The following is a 17957-nucleotide window of genomic DNA, read 5'->3' on the forward strand; positions in this document are numbered from 1 at the left end:
TTTAATAAATTAGGCACCAGTTTTTTTTTTGTTTTTTTTTTTTTTTTTTTTTTTTTTTAATGTCAAGCTTGTCCATGGAAAAGCCCTCCGCCATCCCGAACGCCTGAACTTGAGGGGAACAGCAGCAAAGTGCCTCAAACGTGTTTGTCATTGAAGTCAGCCAGTGGGCCGACCGGGCCCCCTTGACAATGCTGAGGAGAGGCGAGGCCCCCTTGCCCTGCACCTGCGGAAGCTTTCAAGGGCTTAGACGAAACCCAACGGTGGGAGCAGAGGAGGCGGCAGTTCACCAGGGTGGGACCGGGCGGGGGGCAGTGTCCAGCGTCCAGATGTCCCCACAGTGCACAGATCACAGGCACTCCTGGCCGAGGACACATTTGTGTGAGGAAAGGGGGCAGCCAGGGTGACCAGCTCTGAGGGGTGTGAGGCGGGCACGGGGGTCCCATGCCCTGGGGGCACGTGAGCCTCTGCAGCCAACCACTTTCCATGACCAGCTATGCACCGTGGAGAACACAAATGCTCAGCTCTCGCTGCCCACTGCAGAAATGCAGAGGGGCCACACTTGTCACCATGAAGAAAGCCCCCCACCAAAACCGACCGCCAAAGGAGCACCCCCTTCCTCCTGGAAGGCGCCTCCGTCCGGATCTGAGCTTCTCCAAGTACGCATGAGTCACACACTTGATCACGTAATGCACACCCACTGCTAAGACCCAGGCAAGGCCATACTTGCCCCTGAGATGGACATGCCAGCGGCCAGCCACACAACGAAGGAGGAAAAGGGTGCCCTTCCAGCACGGATGGACACCTCAGCAACCAAACTGGGGAGGGACAGAGTTCTTGCCAAACGGGGTGATCCCCATTCTAAAAGTCCTGTCTGGCCAAGGTCTCAGAAAAAAGGAACCACGCCCGTGGGCCAGCCCGTCTTGGAGAACAGAGCCCACGTGTCGTGGGCACAACCCCACAGTTCCCCCAGCTCGCACCTGGCTTTCACAACCAGAAATGCTGCGTCCAGTGCCTCAGTCAAGATCCCGACCAGTGAGCTTTCTTTTCTGTTTTTTAAGATTGTGCCTGTGGCCCGTGGACGTTCCCAAGCCAGGGGTCAAATGGAATCGGCGCTGTAGCTTCAGGCCTACACCACAGTCAGAGCAATTCAGGATCCGAGCCACATCTGCAATCTATGTACACCACAGCTTGAGGCCACACCAGGTCCTTAACCCACTGCGCAAGGCCAGGGATTGAACCTGCATCCTCACGGACTCTATGTCGGGGTCTAACCTACTGAGCCACAGCGGGAACTCATCCAGTGAGCCTTCTGGGTGGTGTTTCTCCCTGGGCCTGCGCCCTTACCAACATGCCTCATGGAAGTGCCGTGAATGCCTCTGAGAAAGTGTCTTGTCTTACGAAGAGACCGGCAACAGCCCCAGCGCGTCCACCCCATAAGTTTAATTTCTGACGTCTGGGGGGGAAAGCTGAGCGCCAAAAGCCCTCCCTGGACCCCCACTAAGCACCCTCACCGCACTACACCCTCCTGACGACCGAAAAGAGAGCACGTGACCAGAGAGCAGGGCTGGGAAGAAGTGACCACAGCTCAGGCGGACAGCTCGCTCCCGTCCTGCATGTTCCAGGAGGAAGCAGCGGCCAGAAGGAGCCCTGAATTGAACGCTGGATGTTCTGCTGATGTGGCAGGACTCTGCTCCACGGAGAGAAACCACGGCAGTCCCTCCACTCCACACCCGCGGCTCATACCCTGATCTGCCTGGCGCCCCACCTGGCAGGGGCGCCCCAGGTCTAGCCACACGAAAGGTGGGATGAGGTGACCCCATCCAGCGGGCCTTGTTGGCCAGCAGCCTCCCCACTGGGCTGACAGTGGGTGGCTCTACGTTACAACCTCAGATTCGGCCTGGACCACCTTCCCGCCTTTCTGCTGGCCTGGACAGAGTCTCCCCTTAGGAGGGGGTGGTGGCACAGGGCTATGCTTAGATACAAAGGATGGGAAACCTTTAAAAGAATAGAAATGAATACGTCACACCTCCAAGGCTGCCCAGCATTAAACTGGAAGATGAAGGCGGCTCCTGTGAAATGGATCCGACATGCACTTTTGAAAATGTAATGTTCCCTCTTAGGTGGGGACCTTTTAAAATTCACAGCTGTTTAAAAGCAGAACTGCACGTATGAGGCAAATTCCATAATTCCATGAATATGGGGGGGTGCACGTGATTTTAAAATCTTTCTCTGACTCACTTGCTCATTGCAGAGCTGTACTAAAATTGCAAAATTAGAAAAAAAAAATGTTGAAGGGGCCTTTTGATTAAAAGAGTTTCTGAGCATAGAACGGAAACTACATTTCAGGTCAGTGCAAAGGGAGAACAGAGTCCCTTACACGGAAGGAAAACTGTGTTTGTTTTTTTTTTTTTTCTTTTCTTCAAGAAACGTACCTCAATCAGGGCTGAGGGGAAAGAGTCGGCAAAAGATTAAAAAGCGTTTTGGAAAGAGAGCGGACCCTGGCACTTCAGGAAACGGCATGGTTGCCTGGGCAGGCCTGGTTTTTGACAAAAACAAACAAACAAACAAACAAACAAAAATAAAAAAAATAAAACAGAGATGCACGTTTTTGAGGTAGCCCTCCCAGCAAGGGTGCACAGCCCCCCAACGCCACACAGTACATGCAAAGCACCACTGGGGACCCCCAACACTTTGGTTTCTTCCTGTTCAAGCCACTTTCCCCACTTCCACGCCAGCTGTTCAGCCCAGTTTCCATCTGGTGTTCACGGGGTGGGGGAGGGGAGACCCACGCACAAGAAGGAAGGAGAGAAAAAAAAAAAAGAAGAAGAAAGAAAAACCAGAAGTGGTACCCTACTAGGAAACATTGTCTTCAAACTCACGGCCTGAAGGCCCTGTCTCAGGCGCTTCGCTTCCCAGAAGCAGCTCAGCCACCACCCTCTCGTCCTGTCGCCACCCCCCCATCCTGCTCCGTCCCACGTCACACACATCCACGCGGCCCCAGCGCTCCCCACCCAGGTCACCCTGGCCCTGGGCCCGCAGCATGCAGGAGGAGATAAGGACCTTTGAAGTCCGAAGCCGATGGGTCAAGAGTGCACAGCTAAGTTTTTTTTTTTTAAATCTATAATATTTACAATATTGCACTTTACTGCACTTAATTGCATGTCACTAGCACGGATGCTGCATCAGGATTATACCTTAAAACCACGTGCCCCGTGTCCCTTTGCATCTGAATTCAATAAAACAGCCAAAAAAAAAAAAAAAAAAGTCAATTCGGGAATCCTAGACTGGAAACGTGATAACGTTGCCTGTTCTGTGGCACAAGGAATCTTCCACCCGGTGCTTTGGGGCCCACCGTTCGCATGAAGACGGCAGGCCAGGCCCCCAGGAAGGTCACAACTCCGGACACTGAGGGTCCCCCCCCCACCACCACCTTGGTGAGGTCGTCAGACTCGTTTCCGTTATTGCTGCCTTGCGGGGTGGGGGTGGGTGGCCGAGCGGAGCCCCTGCCTCCGATGCAACAACCCGCGTCGAAATCCACACGGGTCCTGCGGCTCCTCGGATGTCATGAACTTCGTGGCAGTGAATGAACTTGTTGGTATCCAAGCCTCGGCGTCTTGAGAGGAGACCAGCCCCAGACCGTTCTGTTTAACAGGCTCGAAGATCTCGGAAAGGCGCGGAGGAGGCCGCATGCACAGGGTGGGAACGCTGGCAGCAGAGGAAGCGACGGGGTGCGGCACGTGGCCCAGGGTCGGAGGCGGAGGTCCAGGGCTGGGTTGGGTAGTCCCACCGTTGCCTGCGCTCTCTGCGGCACAGACTCTGTGAGGGTCGGGCGGGGTCGTGCGGTCCCGGGCCGCCCCCTCTCTAGGCCGGCCGGGGCCCCCGGGGCTGCCCCGGGCGGGGAGGCCTCTGCGCCCTTGCTCTGGGGAGTCTGTGCGGCCGTCGGAGGCGAGAATGCGGGGCGCAGCGCGGACGGGGTGGCGGAGCCGGGTTGGGGGCGGAGCCGGGCGGCGGGTCAGAGCCCCAAGGCCTCCGCGTGCTTGCGTGCCTTCAGCCGCAGGTCGGCGATACTGGAGTTCTTGCTGTTGCTCTTGGCGGCGGCGGCCACCACGGCGGCCGCCGAGGCCGACTCGGCCAGGGACGCGATGGGCAGCCCAAAGGGCGGCGGCGGGAACATCAGGTAGGGCGCATGAGCCGCCAGGTGCGGGTGCAGGTGCGGGTGAGCGTGCGCCACGCCTTCCAGCTGCAGCTGCGCCTGGACCTGCCGGGACAGACACATTGCGGACTCCGCTTCTAAGGGGGCTTTCCCGCCCCAAGACCCCGAGGGCGCCTCCTCTCCCGCGGACACCACCGCGCACTGTCCTCTGGACACCCGGTGTGCGGGCGAGGTCCCTGGCCCCTTCGGACAGAACCAGATCTGGGGAACCAGATCCCTGCGCCCGCGTCCTGGGGAGCGTCTGGCTGTCTACAGCTGGCACCTCTTCCTGCCCAGATCCTCCTCTCATTCTTTGACGCGTCGCAGCCTCCCCCACAACCACTCCCAGGGACCCAGAATCCCGAACCTTCCAGAAGCACATCCCCACCTAAGGGCTCGCACAGCCTAATTTCACTTGGACCTAGGCTGACTCCACGTTGGGGCAGCTGTTCCTGCGATGCCGAGGGGCCACCCTGCCCTGGGGAAAGCGGCTGGGGGATGGAAGATGGGCCCAGCCAGGTAGGTGAGGACCCGAGGCAGCGGGGTGCAGGCTCCTCCCTGTGCACGGAGGCCCTGGACCCTCTTCAGTCTCGGGAGCCCCGAGTCTGAGAGCAGGTGGCTGGGCCAACCCCTCCCCCATCACCATGGTGTCACAGCTACCTGACCTCTCCAGGCAAGAACCAGACCCACCAGACCTCGCGCCCCTCAGCGAACCTGAGTCCCCATGCAAATGAGGGCCTGCAGGTAGGAGCAAAGGTGCTGTGCCTGACGGCCACGCCTCCGCCCTGCCGGGGGGGGGGGGGGGGGGGGCACGCCACGCCCCCAAGCTGCCCCCCCCCCCAGCCGAGTCCTGAGGCTACGGGGCTCTAGCCCGCCTCCCTACTCTGCTCCAGGCTGGGCAGATGCCCCCACCGTGAGGCATGCAAGGCAAGGCCCAGGTCCAGGAGGGGCGCAGAACACCCTGAGAAGCCCTGAGCAAACTGGGGCGCAGGGCTGGGGGTTGACGTGGGTCCTCACACTCAAACCGGAGCAAACCCTCCTCCCACCAGCTTCCCAGGCGGCCAGCGAGTGGGTGGTTCCCGGGTGGGTGGGATTTTTTCCCCTCCGACTTTTGCACAATTGTGTTTGGGTTTATGTCCTAGCCCTCCCCAAGGGAACCCTGGGAGTTTTACGGCGTGAAGTTACTGCGTGCCAGCGGGTTTATAAATGTCCCCCTTGTAAAAGCGGCCTCCTTTCTTCGGCGAGGGCGGGAAGAGCCCGCGGAGGCAGGACGCCAGCTCGGCGGGGAGGCCGCGGGCCCGTTAGGTTCTTCGGAAGCAATGAAAAAAACGAGCTACCTGTTGGAAAGGCATCCTTAGCGCACCCATGTTCACGTAGGGAGCCACCCTGCAGGCGTCCAGGTGGCTGGCGGTGCCCAGGATAACGCCTGCGGGAGCAAACACAGGAGGCGTGTACCCCGCGCCTCCTCCCAACGCCTGGGGTGGGCCCGCCCCAGCTCCGTGGCCGCCGGCCCAGCCCCCCCGACGCCCGGCGGCCCCTCACCTACCTTTGTGCATCTGGTTCTCTTGCTTTCTGCACTTGGCTCTCCGGTTCTGGAACCAAACCTGGGAACAGAACGGACAGACGTGCACCCGGTGAGCCCGCCCGGCCTCAGGGAGCAAGGCCAGAGTCAGTGCAGGGGTCTCGGGGAGCCATTGCTCAAAGAGCTGGCCCCTCCCTGCCTTGGACCCCTCTCTCTCTCCGACCCCAGCACCCCGGAAGTGGCTGCCAGGAGCTGGGACTGTCTTCACTGCCCTCTAAGTCAACATACACCCCTCCTTTTTTTTTCCCCCTGCACTGCACCCTTGGCAAGCAGAAGTTCCCTGGCCAGGGATCGAACCCACACCACAGCAGTGGCTGGAGGCACAGCAGGGGCAATGTTGTATCCCTAACCCTCTGAGCCACCAGGGAACTCCCACTCTCACATCTAATGCGAGTATGCGGGTCCTCGGATGTCCCAGAGCGCTCAGTGTAGAAATTTCCCCCACCACCCCGTGGGGCTCAGGTAGAAGCTGACCTTCTGCCCTCACGTCTTGCCTTCTGGACCTTGGCAGCGCATGAAGAGGGAGGGCACAGGTGCATAGACAACTCCAAATCCGGCCTCCTCCCCGGTCAGGCTCCGGATGCCCTCCTGAGTCTAGAAATGTCCATATCTTCCGTGTGCTCCCTGGAAGCCTGGGGTCCCCTTTACTACTACAGAGCCAGGAACCTCCTAAAGACCAGGCACACCCCAAAAATGTGTGCTCTGCCACTGCAGGCACCGGCCTCCTAAGGACATCTCATTCTTCGGGTGCCCTCTCCAGGGGTCGGGCAGGAAAGGGGGTTGGGCCCTGCCCAGCCCAGCCAGCTTCACAGGCCTGATTGCAAGCTTTGGGTGCAAAGCGTGCCCCCCCACCAACGCACACTCCCCTCTCCTCCAAAGGGCCCGAGGGCCACGGAGGCCACAGATGCCTCCCTCCTCCCTCCCCCACCCCAAGATGGTCACTGGCTGACCGTGCAGAATCACTAGCACCGAGAGAGCCTTCCTGCCGGCCACTCTCCACCCCACCCAGGAGATTGAAAGCTCAACTTTTCCATCGCAGGCTCTGACAGGACAGTTTTCTATCCAAGACTGAGCCATGGGCCAATGGCGGGATTGTCTTTCCAGAAGGTTCGAAAGCTCACCCCGCCAGCCAGGCTGCAGGGAGCCTGACAAACTTTGAGGCAGTCTCCCCCCCACGGTACTTCCCCAAACCGTGCCGCTCCAAGCCAAGATTGGCTGAGCTTTACTCCATTTCCAAAGCCTGCACTCACAGTCTTCTCCCCCCACATGGCACCCCCACGCCGGAGCCCCCCAACCCAAGCCGGAGGTCCCAGTGGACCCCTTTCGGACCTGAATGCCTCCCTCTCCTTGCGGCCCGCCCCTGCCCCGGACCCAGAGCAGAGCCAAATGGGCACGTCCTACCCCACCCCCACCCCAAGGCATTTTTCAAAAACAGAATCCTATTTAAATCCAGAAAGCAAGCTCACTTTCTCTTCAGCGAGGGGAAAGGGGAAAAAAAAAAAAAAAGATTATGGAGAATAAAAGTGATGAATTAGCCGCTGCGTTCTGTGATAATCCATCAGTCTGGGGGTGATTCACAATCAATTCCAATTAGTCGTGAATATGGTAAGGAAGCTGTACTACAGTGGTTTAGACAGTTATTTCTTCATTAAGGAGCAGTCGCTGATTTCTTTCACAAATGCTGTAATCTGATTTCCTTTTGATTTCCATTACAGACAGTGAATAATGACATTTAATTTAGCTCTGCGCCATAAACCCAAAGATATTTGTTGTAATTAAATTACCGCCCGCTCCTCACCGCGGTCTCATAACTTTCGATTATAACCCTGACAGCTGTGTGATGTGAGTTTCCACTACAACACTAAAAATAAAAGGTTAATAAGGACCAGCTTCCAAAGGGTCCCCAATTTATTTACAGCAAATTTCCACACTAAATTGAAACTCTATCCTTGAACGACACAGGACAGGCTGTACTGAAAAGGATTACCGAAAGGTTCAGAGAAGGATTAAAATCTACTGCATTTTCATCTCTTCCTGCCCCCGCTTTATTTTCCCTCCCGCAGCCCCCCTGACTTCTGCACAACTGACCGGGGTGCACATTTTAACGAATTGGCTGTTATGAGGACTTTCTGGCTTCTCTTTACTATAGGAGTCTTTTCTCCGTGGCCAATAGGAAATTATTTCTTTTTCTTCTATTCCCACGTTTGTTTTTATTATTATTTACAGTCGTTAAATTTTAATTCGCCTCTGGATCGATAGGCACTCCGTTTCCCCACCCCTTTTTATTTTAGGGCCTTTCTCAAGATCTGTAGCCACCCAAGAACCAATTTTCTGCCAACCGCCTCCTGCTAAGGTGCTATCCAGTAATAGACTACTGAAAGAAATAGTGTGGAATTAAATTACAAGTAATTTATTTTTATAGAAACAGTACATCAAGGCCTGGAGATAATACAGGCAGAAGGACTGTGAGATGACATAAAAGTTGATGTCCCCTTCAGCGAAAGTTTAATCTTTTCATTAATTTATATGGTGCAGCCCCATCCATCTTTCGGGAGAAAGGTGGTCAGCCTGCCTGCCCACCCCCGCCCTGGCCACGGATGCCTGGGGACTGGGGGACACTCCTCAGGGCTGTTCTGCCCGTGGTCCCAGCAAAGCAGGATGGTCCTGGGCACCACTGCAGCTGAGAATTCTGGACACACTCGGAGACGCATTGCACTTCCTCTGAAGTAATCGGGGTTTTTTTGTTTTTTGTTTTGTTTGGTTGGTTGGTTGGTTGTTTTTTTGTTGCTGCAACCGGGAAGGAGGAAAGGAGCAAGGGGGCAAACAGCTCCCCCCCCCCCAATTAAGGATTTCATAAAACACTATCCGTAGAACGCTTTCTGTGTTTCCACTTCATCAGTCAAGCCCGGCGAAGCTGTGTTTAACTAGGTTAACCCTTTATCAAGAAGACACCCCGTTCCTTCCAAGCCCTGGCTTTACACGTGCCCCTCCCCCGTCGGCAACACTAATTCCATTTATTTAAATAACCAGTCCCCTGAGACCCTGACCCCCTTTTCCTTCTCTCCTTGGCCCTGCTGTCCTGCCCAGAACCGTCAAAACCGACGGGACCGGGACGCCCAGCAGAGCCCCGAGGCCGGACCTCCCACCTCCCGGGAGAGGTCTGCACGACCTGGAGGAGACGACTTTGAGGGAACCTCTGCTCCCCTCCCCCATAAATAAATGAATACATTTAACTTCTCCTTGACAAAGCCCCTGAAAGGCTCACAGGAGCGTCCCTTCTCAGCGCACGTGCGGGCGCACACCCAGGGCCCCCGCGGACGGTGGCTCGCCAGATGGGCATCACGAATTCATGCGCCCGCGTGTCCCCTAGCCCTCGAGCCCCCCTGCCCCGCGCCTGGGCTAATCCGGCCCCGCGCGGGCAGCAGCGGCCGCTCATCCAGACGCCGAGTGTGCGAGACGCCCCCCCCCACCCCCGCCCCAACCCCAGCCCCTCGCCTCCCCTCCCCAGCTTGCCGCTCCCTGGAGTGGAAGGTGGGGGCTGGCGAAGAGCGGGGAGGAGAACCAAGTCATTGGGAAGTAGAGAACAAAATTCCTGATGAGCTGGAGGTGGAGGGCAAGCCTGCCGGGCAAGGCGCTAACGACCCGACTCGCCAGGCCCTGGGGCGCCCTCGAAAGGCCGGGGTCCAGCCCGCCCCGCGCGTATCCCCGCTCCGGGAAGGGCGCGGCGGCCGAGCCAGGGGGGCGCGCCTCGGGTGTCCCTGCCGGGCGGCGGTCTCACCTGCACGCGCGCCTCAGAGAGCCCCAGGCGCTGGCTGAGCTCCTCGCGCATGAAGGCGTCGGGGTAGTGCGTCTCGTCGAAGAGCCGCTCCAGCTCGTTCAGCTGCTCCAGCGTGAAGTTGGTGCGGCTGCGCCGCTGCTTCAGCTTCGTCTGCCCGTCCTCGTCCTCTGACTTCACGTCCTCGCGCTTGTCCTTGCAGTCGTAAATACCTGCGAGCGGGGCCGAGGGCACAGCTCTGAGGCCCCGAGGCCCCCGTCCGGCCCCGGAGCCCCTCCACCCGCTCCCGCCTCTCCCGGCTCGTGCGAGGGGCAAGCCTGTGTGTGCCCGCGGCGGAGGGGCCTCAGTGGCCCACGAGCCCGGACGCAAAGATGCGTCAAGTCGATACGGCAAACTTGGGGGAAAGACGCGCTCTTTCATAATAACTCGGCACCAGCGCCGGCGCCTCGGCGGCCGTGTTCCTTGGCCTAATCTCTGAATACTTTCCTCAATTACCCACTTCGCCTCTGTTGATATATTGACATAGCCTAACCTCTCCCTCTCTCTTTCTCCCTCTCTCTCTTCTTTTTTTTTTTTTAAGGGAAGTAGAGTGTTAAATATTATTAAGTCAAAGAAGCTTAAGCAGAATCGCTCAAGTGTGGGGTCCCTGGTGGCGCGCCTGCGGAGGGCGCAGGGAAAGCCCAGGCCCGCTACGGCCCTGGCCCAGGACATCCACTGTCCCCGCCTGCAGCGCAGCGGGACAAGGCCGCGCCAGCCGGGCCGGAGCCTCCCTCAGGACAACGTGGAGCTGGTTGTCTGCCGACTCAGGTCTCTTTATGACCCAGACAGCGAAGCCATGTCTTAATGTACACCTGCGTGACGGCTGGGGATGTGTGCGGCAGCAGAGTCCTTTGGCTACCTGGTCTGTCCCTTGGTGTCTTGGACACATATTCTCGTGCCCCACCAGGATGCCAAGAGTGGCACTTTTCTTGCATCCAAAAATTATGAAAGCGCCTGTATTTGCTGGGGAAGCCGGTAGGGTGTCAGGCAATAAAGTCAGGATTTAAGAAATTCTAACCTGGCAACTTCTCCTTCTCACCTTTAGGAAACAGAGCCCCTCACCAAGCTCAGATTTAAAATAAAAGCTGGCCCCTCGGTGAGAGCTGTATTTCAGCAGCCTTGGCGTTTTCTGGTGCTGTTTCTCCCCACCTCAGGACCCCGTGCCCTCCTAGATGTCCCCTCTTGCCCTCCAAATGTCCCCTTGTGTGTCAAGAAGAGGCCGCCCCTCAGGAGTCCAGAGCCCAGGAGGCTTGGGTCCCACGAGTTCTGAAAGGGCCTGGAAGTACCGCAGAAGCCCCTCGGCCAAAAGCCCAGAAGCTTGCAGAGTGGGAAGCCCCAAACCTTCTGCGTGGCCGGAAGGAAACGCTGATACCCGCCTCCCCACAGGGTCCCTGAGCCCAACAGCGGAACCCAAGTCCTGAGTCTGCCTAAAAGTCTCTTCTCCAGGCTTCTGAGCCCTGAGCTCTCAACTCCAACTGGGATTTCAAATCCCCCTCACCACCAGAAAGAAATGCATTTCCAAGGGTACCCTGTGTCTCCCCAACCATCAGTCCTTTCCCAGAGCCCCCAACTCTGCTTCCCCTTCAGCTTTCTTAAGTCTGGACCTGAGGGATTGACGCCAGCCGAGAAGCTGCCCTTCAAAGTCCTCCAGAACCCACAGCAGGCTCTGCAAAGCCCACCGGCCCCAGCGCACGGCTCAGCAGGACACGCTGCTCCGGTGCCCAAGACACCGCATTACTCTGGAGCCACACATCTCCCATGGGCTCAGTCCTTGGTGGGTTCTGCACACCCAGGGGAGGAGAAGGTGCAGCTGGGGTTTTCCAGCCCCTCTGCTGCCTCGCTTCCCTCTCTGTTTCAAAAAGGCCTGGATCTGCTCACCTCCCCAGGGCCATTTTTTTTTGGATCCGGCCCCTCAGCTGCTGGGGTGAGAGAAGGGGCCTCGGCCTCTTCTGATGGCACGGGAACCCAGCACCCAGAGCCCTGGGAGGTCAACTGTAGGCCCTGACCAGAGCGCAGACAGCTGACAGCTGTGTCTTCAAAAGAAACTCTCCTCACAGGAAGCACAGAGCCAGGTGCCCCAGGCCTCACCACGGGGTGAGCCGGGCAGGCCAGGCCCAAGCTGCCCGGGCTGCCAGCTCTCTGCTTCTACAAGGTCAAGGCCTCTGGAAGATGTCTGGGTCATCTGCTGAGCTGCAGGGCCAGCATACCTGGACCCTGCTGCCACAGCTTAAGGGCCACAAGACCAGGGGACATGGGCTTCCTGGAAGGGAAGCATCTGTTCATTCTGGACCCTCGGAAGGCTGACGGGGAGTGAAACAGGACCCAGGAGCCAAAGCTTCCGAGGTTCCCCTCTGTGGCATCAGGCACAGATCTTCATACCCTTTCAAGTGGTGCCCCCTGAGAAATCCAGCCAGTTTCAGTCCTGATTTATAGCTGCTGGTTGCTCTGTTTGTACAGCTCTTCCCCCCCGGGTGGGACCACCCCTGCCCCTCTGGGGGAACCCGTATAAATCTGCCTTTTCCCGAATTCAACAACCGAGCACGCGCTGGGGAGATTTTGGGAAAAGCAGCAGAAGGAGGCCCAGGACGCTGTCGGCCTGCAAGAAGGCCAGCTGCACCCTGACGCCCTGGGGTAGGGCGGCCCATGCCCGTGGCCACTAGCTTCCCCGGGGCCCTTCTACCCCGTGCAGACCCTGACCACCTGCAGGCGCGGGGCCGGTTTTAATTTACAGTCCAAGATCAAGTCCCAAGGTTCAAGGCGAAAGTTTTCCCTAAGAGGAACTAGTGCCGAGGGGCGCAGGATGAGGGACATAGGTGAAAGCGGCTCGCGGCGCCTCCCCGATCGCGGGCCAGCGCGGTGCTCCACGCTGCCCACGTCGAGCTGGGGCAGCCTGCAGGCGGTGGGCGCGGGCGGAGATGCAAGCGGATCTCCCTGCAGCCGTGGGAGAGGATGTTAGAAGGAACGGCAGGCAGACCTGCACGCGCCCGGCAGCCTTACAGCCGGCCTCGGGTTACAAACCCGTTCCTCCCGGATCCCCCTCAACCCGGGAAAGTTCCCGCTGCGGGGCCCGGCGCCAACGCCCTGCGAAGCGATCCGCGGGCAGCGCGCGGCCCCAGCCGCTGCCCATCCTCGCTTCCCCTGCCCGCCTCCTTCCCTGCCTCCCCGCCTCTCCCGCCGAATACTCCCGAAGCCGGTTTGCCTCCTTTCCTCGAAACGACCGGCCATGGATTGCTGGGGCCTCTCTGTCTGAGCCGTGGCTGTACATTCAGAGTTTGCGGTCGAATCGAGAGCAAGCCGCGGCGCCCGGGGCCGCCCCGCTCGCGGGGCGAGGGGCAGGCTGCCAGGCTCGGTGGCGAGGAGGCGCGGTGGTCCCCGGGAGGGGCCCGGACCCAGAGTCCCGAGAGCTTACCTTCCGCAGCCCTCCCCGTGCCGAACTCTTTCAGTTTGTCCTTGTCGTTGTCCACGTGGTCCTTAAAGAGATGCACCGGACAGTGGCCGCTGCCCTCCGTTATGTCCTGGAGGTTGGAATCCGAGCCCCCCAGCTCCCGCGAGCGGGCCAGTCCGCTCTCCAAAACTTCCCTGTACGTGATGGAGTCCTTCTTGCCTCCGCCGCCGCCGCCGCCGCCGCTGCTCTCTTTGCTTTTCTGGTCAAAAGATTTGGATACAAAAGCCGTCAGCTCCTCCATGGCTGCCGGGGGCTGCGGGGGTCCGCGGGGCTCGGCGGGGCTGGCTGGGAGCCGGGCTGTGGTCCGCACGCCTCCCGCGCGGAGAGGACGGTCCGTGTGAGGGTGAGATCCCTCCTGCTGTTATTTATGCCTTTCAATTTGAGATCTCACTATTTATACACGGCTACCTCCGCCCAACCCCCAGCGCTCCCTGTCTGCTGCAATTACAGCTCCCGGCTCGGCGGCGGGTGCAGCAGAGACGCTATCTCTCCCCCACCTCCAGTCCGGCAATTGGCTTTCTTTTCATTTCATCACTGTTTGGCGTCTGTGCACCTTGGTGTGGAGAGGTAAAGATCAAGTTTTTGAAGGGGGAGAGAGGGGAGAGAGGGCGCGCGCGCGCGAGCGGGCGCAGGCGCCGGCGCCCCAAACAGGTATGGGCATTCTCTCAACGGCTGGCGGAAACGAAACTCGAGGAGGAGTTTAGAGCTCGCAAGGACGTCCTTGCCGGCGGACACCGGGAGGAGCGCAGCCTCCTCGCGCCTCGAACGGTATCCTCGCCGGATGGGTCCCGGCGTGGCCGTGCGGAGACTCCGCCGAGGGGACCCGGGCGGCGGTGACGCGCCATCGCAGAGCAGGGTTGACTCCAAATTGGAGACGCGATGGAATTGCGGGCTGGAGCCGCCGCTGCGGCCCGCAGGGCGAACGGGTAGCGCAGGTGCGCGCGGCCTGATTGGGGAGAACAGCCCGAAGACCCCGAAAGGGAGAGGAAGGGGCCCCTGCCTCTTCGTGCGCGGGCGCCGGAGCCTAGGCGGCGGCGGTGCAGAGCGACTCGCAGACCTCGGAGAGGCAGGCGCCGCGGAGGCCGGACACACGGACGCCGCGGGCCAGGAGCGCCCGGAGCGCCGTGGTCCAGACGCCGAGAAGAAGCCGGCGGGTCGCTGGGAGAACTGGTTTGTACACAGCGGTCCTCGGGCGCGCGTCACATCCCGCTCGGCCGGACCGACGCAGCCTCCTTTAGAGCCGTGCTGTCAGCCTGGTGTCTGGGAGACTTATTGGGGGGAACTATAGGTATTTTCGGTTGTGCCACGGTGCTCGCAACCAGATCCTGCCTGTCTCGCAACTTTTCAATGTGCTTAGAAGGAGCCACCTTTTCTCGACTGCAATATGAATTTCATTTTGCAACTCCGGCAACCAGACCTGTCACCCTCTCTGCTCAATTCCATCTGCCAATAAAGTAACTTTGCTGTATCCCCCTCTTTTTTCTGCCATCTCTCCCTCGTCTCCCCCTTCCAACCCCTACCCCCACCCCTGCCCCATGCCAGAGTTGGGACCAGGCTTTTGGCGGGGGGTGCAGGGTGGAGGGGGCTGTTGTGGGTTTTTGAGGAGTTTCCTTGGCCTTTTCTGAGATCAGTTCTTCCTCCGCAGTGCCGGTTAATCAGACCCCAGGATGGGGGAACCGTCCGCGGTCCCCAGCGGCGGTGTGTCCGGCGTCGCGAGCCTGACTGTAGTTTCCTTCTTGGGAAGGAAGGTGAACATTTTCTCCGAAATTGGGACTGGGATCGGGTTCACACCGGGGTGCCTCGGTGGGGGGCGGGGGGAGGAGCTGTAAAGCCCTAGAGGCGGGGGAAGAGGGGGACCAGTGTGGAAACAGGCCAGCCCTCCCTCCCTCCCTCCCTCTCTTCCTTCCTTCCTCCTTCCTTCTGTCTTTCCTTTCTTCCCTCCCTCCCTTCCTTCTTCAGGTCCCTCCTTCCCTTTCTCCCTCCCTCGCTTCCTCCATCTCTCCCCCCTCATTTTTCCTGCTCTCCGCCCTCCATCCGTCCTCCGGGAACGGGGAAGCTCTGCGTCCAGGCCTCTCCGCGCGGTCCCGGCTGGCTGCCCTGCCCCGCGTGGGGCGGAGGCCAGAGCCTGGGGATTTGGAGGCTGCCGCCTCCCCTGGACTTCAAAAGCGAAAGGCGAAGACGCCCTTGCAACTTGACAAACAGGTCTTTGTCACCGCGGCCCTCTAATCAAAGTGGAGGCGCGCGGATATCACACAGAATTACAAATAGCCCCTCATACATTATGCATGCGGCTGCCTCGCGGGTCGGAGGGGGAAACGCCGAGGGCCGCACCCGGAGCGGGGGTGCGCTGGGCGCGCGCGGGGCGAGAGGCGGCCCAGAAGCCCACCATCCTTGCAGAGGCCCAGCCCCTCCTGAGTGGCCCCCTGTCACTCACTGCACGGGGCACATCTTCCACCCAGACCCAGTCTGGGGACCCCTGCCCACAAGTGAACTCTCTTTGCAAGAAGCTGGAGAGCTACCGGCTGGGAAACAAGAGACTGGGGTGGGTGGGCGGGAGCACTGGCGAGCAGGTCTCGGGAGAGGGGGTCATGGGGCCATCCTCAGAAGTAGGTGACTCTTCCTCACCTCACCCCAACTCCTCTCCTCCAGCCTCAGGTGAAGAGGCCGAGTTCCTGGGGACCTCTGTGGACCCCCACCTGCAGCCTGCCCCCCCCCCTTGGGGACCGTACCCCACCCTCCCCTACAACCTCAGGCACCCAGCCTTCCCTGGGGTCACAGAGGGCCTGAGGCTTCTCTGCAAGGAAAAGAGGTGATAGGCCCCATGTCCCCAAGAAGGGCCGAGACCTTGCACCCCACTCTGGAGGGCATAGGGATGGGACCAGCATATGGTGGCTTCCAGGGATCTCCCCACGGGGCAGCAGCTGGGGACTCTGGATATTCAAGACCCTTAGGCCAGCGAGAGAATTAGAACTGCCCCTTCCACTGCAGCCCCAATTTTGACTCCCAGTATATGTGAATCGTTTTAAAATAACCCATCCCTCCCGAGTATTGGAGCTTCCACCGACCCCCCCTCCCCCCCGCGCCAACATCTCCAGCCAGTGCCCAGGCCTGGCCTTGTCTAAGGGTTGCTGACCAGGGAGGGGAACCTCCTTTTTACAAAGTCACACGCTTTTTCTCTGGATGTGAGAAGTGACAGCCCCTTTCCCCCCTCCAACTTTTGGGAACCCCTTTTCCTCCCCGGCCATGGGCCCACGAGGTTCTGGAATTTTCTCCACCTTAAACCCAGATACAACAGTGCCCGGCAGCTGCATCGATCTCCACGTTTCAGCCTGGGCAAAGACTTTTTCAACCACATCTTTTTGCTAATTCAAAACCGTGCCAAGGCCGCAGGGTGGGTACAGTTTGTGAAATGTCACGTTTACATTTCTGCTGGGCTGAGGACAGGCTGGAGGGGCGGGAGGGACTCAGACCCTCCCAGGTCTAAGGGGCTCTTGTTCAGACTTTCTAGCTCCATTTTCCCCAGAGCAGGGGGCCCAAGAAGAGCGAAGACGATGGCGCTGAAAGTCCCCGCTTTGCTTCAAAGAAGAGAGATGCTTTCATGTCCCAAATGCATTTGGCCACCTCTGAAAGATGCCGCAGGCTTCAGGAAACTTTGTGCACAGAAACGAAAGCTTATCTCCTTCCCTAAAAAAAAAAGAAAAAAAGAAAAGAAAAGAAAAAAAGAGAAAAACAGCCACAAAAAAGCAAGGAGTCTGGGGCAGGGTGGAGAGCAGAAGAGGAGGGGTCTTGTTTCTGGAAGAAAATGGAAGTTTCAGTGCCAGATTTCACCAAAAGCTCCACGCACACCCTGGAGCTCTCCCTGGGGTCGTGGGTCCGCCAACACCATCGAGCGTCACAACGCTTCCGCCTCCCATGCCCCCGCTGCCCAGAAACCTGAGCGGACCAGCTGGCTGAGTCCCGGATGCCTGGTACGCTCCCACCCGCACCAGTCCATCTGGGAAGAGGCACAGACACAAAATGCAATTAAGGGAAAGAAAGTGCCAGGGGACTTGAGCTGCGGATGGAGGAGGGTCTCTGGTCAGGGGAAGGAGGCTGGAGGGTCCACTGTCAGTTCCAAGTGCCCCCATCCTCTGGGCTCCACCCCAGGAGGCCCAGGCTGCCCCAAGGCAGAGGAGGGTGGCTTTCCTGGGCCTCTGGCCGGTCGCTGCTCACAGAAACCCGGGCACTCTCCTTCCACACCAGGCTCTCGGAATTCCGCCACCCCCCACCCAGGCACAGGCCTGGGCTGGATATGCTGCACCCCTGGAGAGTCTACCCCGACTAGAGTCCCTCCAACAAGCCCCTCAGGCTCCCAGCTTCCTCTCCCATCCCAGGCCAAGCTGACGTGCCGGTCCCCAGCAGCAGAAACAACTTGAGCTGGCCTCTCCGGGTGTGTGAGTCTGGCCGGAAGCATCACACCAGGCAGGGCCAGGGGTGCTGGTGGTGGTGCTGGTGGTGGTGGCTGTGGGGTTTTCTGCCCTTCTCTGTCCCTTCCCACCTGCAGAAAACAAGGAGCAGGAACACTCCTTAGCTGCTCAATCCACTCTGGGACCACCATCTGGAAGGGCCGCTAATTCCACTGGGATGTCCAGGCACCGCCCTCCAGCCCGGAGCCCCCCAGAAGCCTAGGAAAAGAGGCTGTGGACACAGCTGTCCCCTCTCCCCAGCCACGGTCCCACATCCCAAGGGATGTAGCTGGGGGCAGACCCCAGGGGCAGACATGGCCTGGCGTGAGGAAATGGACAGCAATGGGTTTTGATGTTCTAACGTCGTCTGAGTTTCTGCCTGTGAAGTAGGTAAATTGTAACGAACTCCAGCTGCAGCTCACCCTCCATCTTCCTCGCGTTTTCCAAGCCACGGGACAGGGGGTCATGAATATGCCAAT

The 17957-nt window shown here is 59.2% G+C and overlaps 1 protein-coding gene across 1 annotated transcript; it reads right to left on the reverse strand.

Annotated features, from left to right (window-relative positions):
• Nucleotides 3990-13274, reverse strand: LOC110255212 (short stature homeobox protein). The gene is made up of 5 exons (XM_003134914.3): nucleotides 12998-13274; nucleotides 9553-9761; nucleotides 5739-5796; nucleotides 5530-5618; nucleotides 3990-4258 (listed from the first exon to the last, which is right to left on the reverse strand). The coding sequence occupies exons 1-5, from the start codon at nucleotides 13272-13274 to the stop codon at nucleotides 4013-4015; spliced, it is 879 nt and encodes a 292-aa protein (XP_003134962.1). The 3' UTR covers nucleotides 3990-4012.

The sequence above is a fragment of the Sus scrofa genome, chromosome Y (genome assembly GCF_000003025.6).
Source record: "Sus scrofa isolate TJ Tabasco breed Duroc chromosome Y, Sscrofa11.1, whole genome shotgun sequence".
Taxonomy (NCBI): domain Eukaryota; kingdom Metazoa; phylum Chordata; class Mammalia; order Artiodactyla; family Suidae; genus Sus; species Sus scrofa.

Excerpts from the sequence above, each read along its gene's own strand:
- LOC110255212 (XM_003134914.3), bottom strand. The coding sequence starts at position 13,274 with ATGGAGGAGCTGACGGCTTTTGTATCCAAATCTTTTGACCAGAAAAGC. Across the intron at positions 9,762-12,997 it reads CACGGGGAGGGCTGCGGAAG|GTATTTACGACTGCAAGGAC; the intron begins GTAAGCTCTCGG and ends CCCCGCTCGCAG. Across the intron at positions 5,619-5,738 it reads AGAGAACCAGATGCACAAAG|GCGTTATCCTGGGCACCGCC; the intron begins GTAGGTGAGGGG and ends TTGCTCCCGCAG.